Source organism: Gossypium hirsutum, chromosome A07 (assembly GCF_007990345.1).
Source record: "Gossypium hirsutum isolate 1008001.06 chromosome A07, Gossypium_hirsutum_v2.1, whole genome shotgun sequence".
NCBI lineage: Eukaryota > Viridiplantae > Streptophyta > Magnoliopsida > Malvales > Malvaceae > Gossypium > Gossypium hirsutum.
This window is the reverse complement of record NC_053430.1, coordinates 1570504-1579474: the sequence shown is the minus strand read 5'-3', so window position 1 is coordinate 1579474 and position 8971 is coordinate 1570504. Positions and strand designations below refer to the sequence as shown.

Genomic DNA, 8971 nt, shown 5'->3' with positions numbered 1-8971 from the left:
TAAAGCCAAGTCTCATATTCATTGGATCAATAGCCATAGCTAAAAATGTAACATCTTGTAATGCAAATATATCCTTACTGGTTTTTTATTTCAACTAGCGGCGAAACACTCAAGAACAATGATACAACGATATGCTCTTGTCATCGGACACGCTAGCAAGGCGACCTCCTCGCCCACCAGGTCGAAACGCCACTGCCCATACCTGGTCTGTGTGCTTGCTCATTACTTGTATAGCTGCTCTCATCTTAAAATCCCATAGTCTAACAGTTTTGTCACTCGAGCCAGTTGCAATAGCCTCCCCATCGGGACTTACATCTACGCTTAAAACCCAACCAGTATGACCGGACATGGCCCCGATTATAGCTTTCCCTTCAACATCATGGATATGCACATGACCGTCGTCCGAGGCCGAATATAGCTTCCGTGAATCATGTTCAGGAGAAAACACAAGAGACCTTACAGGCATGTAATGGCCTTCAAGGTGATGTAGAAATTTGGCACGAGCTACATCAAAAACCGAAATTGTACCATCCATCGAGCCACAAGCAAGTCGCCTTCCATCGGGACTCCATGCGACAGATAGGACGAACTTCTTGCTGCCGCTTTTGTCAGAAGGCTTGGATCCTTCAGGACGAGGAATTGATAAAGTTGCAACCAACCTCCACGTCGCAGTGTCCCACAACTTGATCGATGCACTACCCCCTCCGGCAACCGCAAGTGTTGTACCCTAAATTTTGAAGTTACTTTTAGAAACACAACTGAAACAAATTCGAGCACCTTAAACCATAAATTACAATCACAAACAAGTTCATCATAATCATAAGATGTAGCCCTGAACTCACAAAAAACATGATTACAACTTGAAAATTAGCAGAGTCCCCATGAGATTCTTCAAAGAAGACAAGAGGAAATACATTATATAACAATGAATGTAGCAAAGATGGTCAATTGAGCCATAGGTGAACTAGCAAAAGACTTATGTTCAAATCCTTAGTTCACAACAGCAGGGATGGCGCCAAGGGGGACAGGCAGGGGCCTTCTCCCCCACCCCCCCCAAATGGAAAATTATTGTTTTAGTCCCTTGAAGTTTTAAAATTATTAATTTAATGGTAAAAATATACTTTGATCCCCCAAAGATGACTTTTTTAAAAAAAATTTAATCCCTTTAAAATTCTAAGTAACAAGCACATACAAACATAAAATTGTACTTTAACCCCTTTCAAATTTTATAATTTAATTTTGACTCCCCCAAAGGTAAACTTCTGATTTTGTCCCTGCACAACAGTCCTGGGTTCAATCCCCAAACACCTACTACCCCAATAAAAGAAATGTAGCAAAGTTGAACTCCTAAATAATTTTTTCATACAATACCTACTTCTACACATAACCCATCAAACCCTTAAGTCATAGGAAAAACGCATTCAAACTCATGTCCTCCTTGCAATAGCAAGGGTCCCAACTGAGATTAGAGATTTGTGCTTCTTGGTGAGAGCTTAATTAGCCAAGCTTGGCTTCATTACTAGAAAGTCTAGAATCAAAATATCATTTATTGCAAGGAAAAATGAAGGAAAAAAAAATGCTTATTTTTGCGGTAACGACATAATTCTAATTGAGGCGTTGGAAAACTATATAATTCATTAGTTTAATTAATCTAACATTAAGAATCCATGATTTATTCGAATTTCTTTCATTTCGATGAACTCTTTAGTACCATTTATGAGTGGCCTTCAGATTTTAAAAATTGGCTAAAATATGCAGTCAGTCTCTATACTTGAATAAAATTTATGATTAAGTCCTTATATTTGAAATGTTTAAAACTAAATCCTCATACTTTTCAATTTAGAAATCGCAGTCTAATCATTGACACGGTTATTTTCTGTCAAAATTTGCTACCAATACACCCAAATAATCATACTAACTGTAAAAACAAATCATTATGAACTTTGTACACTAATCATATTTTTGACAGAAAATACTAATATTGTCAACAATTGAATTAGAATTTAAGTACAAGGACTAAATCTCAAATTTTATCAACTTACAAGGACGGATGGCATATTTTCCATTTAAAAATCTAGACAAATACATGAATTAATCGATTTTCCACGGCTATAATGAATTCTCCTAAATTTCCTCCCAAAAAAAGAGTCGAACAAGAAGTATTACCTTGGGATCGAATTGCATTTGCCAGACCTCAGACGGAGGAGATTCAAGAGTGGCGATGGTAGCGTTGGTGTCAACGTCGAACACGCGAACAAAGCTGTCGAGCGCGGCGGAGGCGGCGATCACGCCGGAAGGATGAGCGGCCACCGAAACGACGCCGAGGCAGTGGCCAGTGTTAGTGCGCACGAGGTCGAGCTCGTCAGGCCTCCACACCTTAACGGTTTCGTCGAGGGAGCCCGTTAAAAGAAGCGGCGGGCGGCTGCCCGTGGCGGGAACCCAAGTGGCCGTCCAAACCGACTCGTCGTGGGCGTTTTCAACGGATTTTAGGCCTGCCAGTTTCATTGATTTTGCCATCTTTGTAACAATTAAGAACCCTAGCTCAATCTGTGATTTGATATTACAAATAGAAATTATTGGTTAAGTTTGGGGTTTTTGTTGGGGTTTTGAAATTTTGCTTTTCAAGAGGTCTAATTCTGCTAGTGATCATTATACTTTAGCTAAAATTTAAATTTAGTCTATATTTTGTTTTTGTAGGTTAAATTTTGTTATTAGTGCCTGTACTATGCATAAATTGTGGATTTAATCCATATAATTTAATTTTGTTATTTTTAGTCCTTGTACTTTTAGGATTTTAAAATTTTATTATTGACCAAATGATAGCTATTAAGTTTATTAATTTTGCTAATTCTAAAATTTGATGTGAAAAATATATTCATTAAATTCATTATGATACAACTTTTCATTGTAACTTTTTAAAAAATTGTTAACATATCTTACACAAATTGTATTATCATGTAAAGTTAGATTATTTTTATGCAAATATTAACAAAAGATGAAGCCTCGTAAATCATTTTACGCTACGACAACGGTTAGTAATTTTAAGCAAATATTCATATTTGAGGAGATAATATAAGTTCGAATTTTGAAGACAACCTTATTGGAAAAGGCATCCACGAACTTAGAACATAAAATTTAAAACAAACATAAAAAATACTCAAAAGATAAGATTTGAATAAATTATAAGTTTGAATTATATTTTGATCACTGAATTTTCAAATCTTATATACTAATTTATGATTTTATGATGGGAAAATAGGAGAGGATGGAAACTTTTTGAAAAAAGAGAAGTCAAAAAAAAAGAAGAAGAAGAAGAAGAAGAGAAGATGGAAACTATTAGAAGGATAAGGGGAAAAAAATAATATTCACGTGAAATGGAAGGGAAAAAATATAACATTATTAACGATGTCATGTTAGTTTGCCGCTATACCATTAACATTAATTAACAATTTAATAATCATAACATAACAAATTAATAACATTAATGACCGTATAGTAATTTTTTAAAACTTGATGATAAAAATTTAATTTAAATTATGACTACATTTATAATTTACCTTAAATAGTTTTTTATACAGTGATTAAACTACGTATAACTCTTAATTCTTAAATGAAGGATATTACAATGGAGTTAATGATTTCTGGTTCCCTTATTGGCAAAAGCAAAAAAGAAAAAGAAAATAAATGATGAGTTATGTTGTTGTCAAAACAATTCCATTTTAAAAAGAGTCTATTATCATAGTTAAAAATATTTGATAGATTACGATTGAAAATTTTTAACTTTACAAGTAAATTTAGTTATTCTCTCTTTTCAAACGGTCCAAACAAATTTAAAAAAAAACACATAACCTTTAGAATTTAACTATTTTTCTCTTTAAAAAAAGAAGAAGAGAAATATGATAATATTTTAACCATGTTAGTGAACAACTTAAAGCTACATTTTTTGGATTTTAAAATTTAAATATAATTATTAGCATCGTTAGAATTATTTTATCAATTTTGTTAGTGTAATTTTTTGAAATTAAAAAAATCACTTGGTAATCATGTAAAAAAATGATATTGTGCTAGATCTGAATTTAGAAAAAGAATTTTAATAGTATTAATAATTGAATTTACATTTTTAAATATAAAAAAACAGAAGGATTAAAATTTTAAAAGTAAAAATAAGTGGACTAAATTCTAAATTAAGAAAAAAATAGTGTTGTAATGAATTTAAATTTACAATAAAATTTTAATAATATTAATAATTAAACTTAAGTTTTTAAATCCGAAAAATAAAAAAAATTAAATTTCTAAAAAAAAACTAAATTCTAAATTAATTAAGAATCTAGTCACTTATAGCATATTTTAACGTTACGTATTTACATATTTCAACTAGGCCTCATCTTTTGATTTAAAAAGCCCATTTTACCGTTAGTCTTAGTAGTAGCTCATACGCTGCGTTTTAGCTCCTAAATCATCTCGAATATTCCATAACAACAATGAAATCAAAACAAGAAAACCCCTAAACCCTAAAACCCCTTAACAAAGACAACCATCATCTTCCTTCTGATTATTTTTCCCATAAATTTTCCCGGAAAATCACATAAAGAAGGAAAAAGTACCTAACAAGAAAGATGGTCTGGTTTCAATGCGAGGATTGCGGCGAGAACTTGAAGAAACCTAAGTTACCAAATCACTTCAGGATTTGCTCTGCTTCAAAGGTCTTCTTCTTCTTTGTTTAGAAAATCATTTTTTTTTCTTTGGTTAATCTCTAATTCTCGGCTAACCCATTATTGTTTCGGTTGATTCTTTAGCTTTCATGCATTGATTGTGGAGTGATTTTTGGGCAGCAAAATGTTCAAAGCCATACACAGTGCATGACTGAGATGGTAAGTTCCTTAATCCCTTAAAATCTTATTTATTTAATTCCGGTGTAATTATGGTTTTAGTCCCTTTACTATGTTAAATTTTAAGATTTAATATTTATTTTGTTTTGACAGTATTTGATACATTATTATTATATAATGTTAGTAGCAGGTCCAAATTGTTTTTAACAACGTAGGTTTGAACTTCGGAGATAACATTGTTGGGAGTAGCATTCATGAAATCTGAATATAGACAGTAAAACGGAAATGGAGAAAAAAAAAAAACTTAGTTGACATGAAAATTTATTATTGGTTGAACATTTTTTGATAGTCTGACTGAATAATGGATGAAAGAAAAATTTACGTCATTACTTAAATGGTGGCACGTTATTATCAAGTTGGACCTACTAATAAAGTTATAAAAAGTATGAATGACCAAATTATATCAAATTAAAGTAATGGCTTAAATCTCGAGTTTCTGTATGGTAGAGGGACTAAAACCATAATTAGACATTAATTTCTGATAAGTAATCTGACTGACATTTTTTTTTTTTGGTTTTATATTCAGGAAAAATATGGTCCTAAAGGACAAGGGAAAACACCAAGTGGTTCAAATTCAAAACCCAACAAGCAAACAAAGGAAAAACCTGATATTGATATCAATGTCGGGTTATCTCAACGTCCTCCATGGTTTTGTAGGTAAATTTTTACACTTTTTTTTTATGTTTAAAATGATTGAATATATATTGATTATGTTGACATGTAAGATATTGTTGAGGACTATATGAGTCAAGAGATTTCCTTAGGATCGTATTGTAATCTCTTTGTTGACAGCTTGTTTTCCGTTGGTAGAAACATTTAACTTAAATAAGCTCAATTCTAACTGAAAAGTTGTGAAGGGTGTTAGATTAGAATCGTAAATGGCTTTGTACAATGAAGGAAAAAAATGGGAGTGTTTCTTTAATTATAAGTATATTTTGGAGAATTCTCTTCTTCGGATAAGTAGTAAGAAGCATTTTAATTGCTACCGTAAATATCATCAGCGACAATAACAAGCAATTTATGTGAACATGGCGGATTACAAAGTGCAATGTTAATATTGTCCGCTCTAATTTTGCAGCGATTGTTATCAGTGTTCTTCATTTGATTATGTCTACTAATGCGTTGTTTGGGAAGGATATAGTTTTGACACGGTGAATGTATCTGAGAGGTCCCTCTATTATAGAGATCTGATCAAATTAGTCCCTATACTGTTAAATGGATCAATTTAGTCCCTATACCATTAAAAGAATCAAATTGGGGCAAATTGGAATAGAATTAACATTTATTGTTAAAAAAAATATCATTTATTGTTAAAGTTTTTATGGCTATATAAATGAAATTTTTTGTTTGGAATTAAATTGCAATTGAAACAAATAATTTTCAAGACATTTTGTATATAGTAAAAGTTACCTTTGTTACAATTTGGACTTATTTGATTCTTTTTAATAGTATAAAGACTAAATTGATCCATTTAATAATAGAGAAACTAATTTGATCATATCCTTATAATACAGGGACCTTCCAAGTACTTTAACTGTTTTGACATCGATAGTTTTGTAAGTTGAAGACTGCCGCTTGGTTAAGTAGCATTATTCCAGCATAGGATAGTCGCCTTTCGATTTAAAGGCTCACGATCCTTCATAGGGAGCTTTCTAGTAATCGGTGGCATTCCTAGGTAGTGAACAGGCAATGCGCCTAGCCTGAAGCCAGTAGATTTCTGAATAGGTTCAGAGCTTAGAATGCCGGTGGAGACGATTTCAATTTTTGAATTATCTAGTTGCTGCCCTGATAAGTATTGCAGAGAGTTCCAAACCTATAGTTTGCAATAAAGATTTTTCTTGAATAATGCATCTCTGTGGTTGACTTGTGGTTTTCTTGTTTCCGGTTAATGTTTTTGTCCTTTAGCAGTATATTTCTAGGGCCAATACTCAAGAATCTGATCTTTTTAAGTTTAAAACACCAAACTTACTGGAATTGAATTTTCTTTGGTGTGTCATTTGATGAATCGATTAATAATGTTCTGGCTAATCGCCGAATATAGTGACTTTGACATTTCATTTCTCGAGCAGTTTGTTTTGAGCTCTTGATCTATAGTCCGAGCACTATCACAGTGTAAAATGTTGCTTGTGTATTAATCCTTGTCTTTTTGTTATTTATCGTTCTATGGCTCGTGATCTGAGGAGGTTCTCGTCGTTATCTATGTATTTGGCAGTCTTTGCAATACCAAGGCTACCAGTCAGCAGACCTTGCTTCTTCATGCCGACGGAAAGAAGCACAGGGCAAAAGCTCGGGCATTTCATGCTAAGCAACAACCTAAACAGATGGAAGAATCCGCTCCGGAATCAAAGGTTTCAGCTGAAAATAAAGAGAATGGTGAGCTGCCGGAGAATAAATCTGTTGGAGATGCCAAATCACAGGATCTGCCTGAAGATGGTCAACCCCAAATCAACTCAGAAGCAACAAAAGGAGATTTACCTTCAACTAAAAAGAGAAAGCTTGATGCGTCTGTGACGGATGGTACTGAAAAAACTAGTGCGGGTGACGGCTCTGTTGAAACGGGCAATGGAGAAGTAAATGATGCAAAGGGAAAGGCAAAGAAATCCAAGCATAATGTCGTAAAAGAAGATAAAGTAGAATCCGCCTCTACGAAAGAAGACAAGAAAAAGAAGATAAAGTGGAAGAAGTTGATCAAAGACACCTTGAAATCCGTACGTCTCCTAATTAAGATTCATTTGATTTCATACTTTTTTTCTTGTTATGCTTAAATCCGTACCGTAGCTTTGTTAAGATAAACACAGTGAAAGAATGATCGGGAACTAAGCAGAGGCACATTGATGCAAAGTCGTTTCATGTTTATTATATTTACAACCATCTTTCCCTCAGTTTGTCCATGCATTTGCATTTATGCTTTCTTTTCGATGCATGTGGCAGAGTCCTGATGGAGTTTTAAAGATGCAGAAGCTGGAAACACGGGTTCTAAAGGCCCTCCGAGAATCCGGTGTAGATGAAGACAAGTCTCAACTAAGTGAAATATTGCAGCACAAGGTAAGAGGAGGTTCTGTGTCAAGGGTCCTTCTATGAGATTTTTTTTTTGCATAAACTACATTAGTTGTCACCCAACTATATTTTATTTTCTTTTTTTGTCATCCAACTATGAAAAGCTGCAAAATGGTCACCCAACCGTGAAAAGTTATAAAATGATCACTTAGCTATTCAATTTTGTCCTTTCTGTCACCCAACTATCTTAAATTTTTGGATGTTTTCATTTTTACGTTAGTCGGCTGGTGACAAAAAAAGATAAAATCGAATAGTTAAGTGATCATTTTGTATCTTTTCATAATTTAGTGAGCAAAAAAGAAAAAAAAAATCATAGTTGAATAACCTCTATTGTAGTGTACCCCTTTTTTTTTTCTTTGTATAATTCACGCACCTTTGGTTGGAGCAAATCACTGCTAACACACACATCACAGTAGGCAACACTCTTGCGACACCTGACCAATGAGTCACAATTTGGGGTTCTCGTTTATGTGAATTTGGTTAGGAGTTGAGGCTCTTGTTTCGTTCATCACAACACAATCTTCATTTTTCTCTTGTAATGCAGATTACTTCGAACGACAGATTTTTGATCGATGGCAACTACGTCCGTTTAGCTGCTAAAGACTGAAAATCGAGCTTTTTATGAAAGCTCTTTTTGTGTGTGAAGCATGGCAATGCCGCCAGTAATCGGTTTCGATGGCAGGTTTGCTGTCAATTCATTCAATTTTGCTCATTTTAATGAAAAAACCAGTAATTTATTAGTAAGTTTTGCTTGAGAATCAACTTTGTAGCTGGCCCTTCGGTTGAGGCTTAATCTAGTAATTGTTGCAAATGCTTCAGAAACTGTTTTTTTTTTAAATTTTTGTACCTTGTTTATGGATTAATGCCACCAAATTCATTCGATCTCATTTTAATTTGATTTTTACTTACATTTTTTTTAAAAATCAATCCTTTTAAAAGCTATTATATTTTTGAACATGACTCTTAAAAAAATAGTTAATATCCTCAAATTGACAATGCTTTCTAAATTAGTTTAGTGGTTGAAT

The 8971-nt window shown here is 33.2% G+C and overlaps 2 protein-coding genes across 2 annotated transcripts; one reads left to right on the top strand and one right to left on the bottom strand.

Moving 5' to 3' along the window:
- On the bottom strand, positions 1-4739 carry LOC107929849 (WD repeat-containing protein VIP3). Its single transcript, XM_016861372.2, has 3 exons — positions 4605-4739; positions 2167-2547; positions 1-727 (listed from the first exon to the last, which is right to left on the bottom strand). The coding sequence occupies exons 2-3, from the start codon at positions 2515-2517 to the stop codon at positions 110-112; spliced, it is 969 nt and encodes a 322-aa protein (XP_016716861.2). The 5' UTR covers positions 2518-2547; positions 4605-4739; the 3' UTR covers positions 1-109.
- Positions 4503-8833, top strand: LOC107929868 (UBP1-associated proteins 1C). The gene is made up of 6 exons (XM_016861401.2): positions 4503-4703; positions 4797-4871; positions 5416-5546; positions 7102-7597; positions 7821-7934; positions 8491-8833. The coding sequence occupies exons 1-6, from the start codon at positions 4617-4619 to the stop codon at positions 8551-8553; spliced, it is 966 nt and encodes a 321-aa protein (XP_016716890.2). The 5' UTR covers positions 4503-4616; the 3' UTR covers positions 8554-8833.
- The last annotated feature ends 138 nt before the right edge of the window (positions 8834-8971 follow it).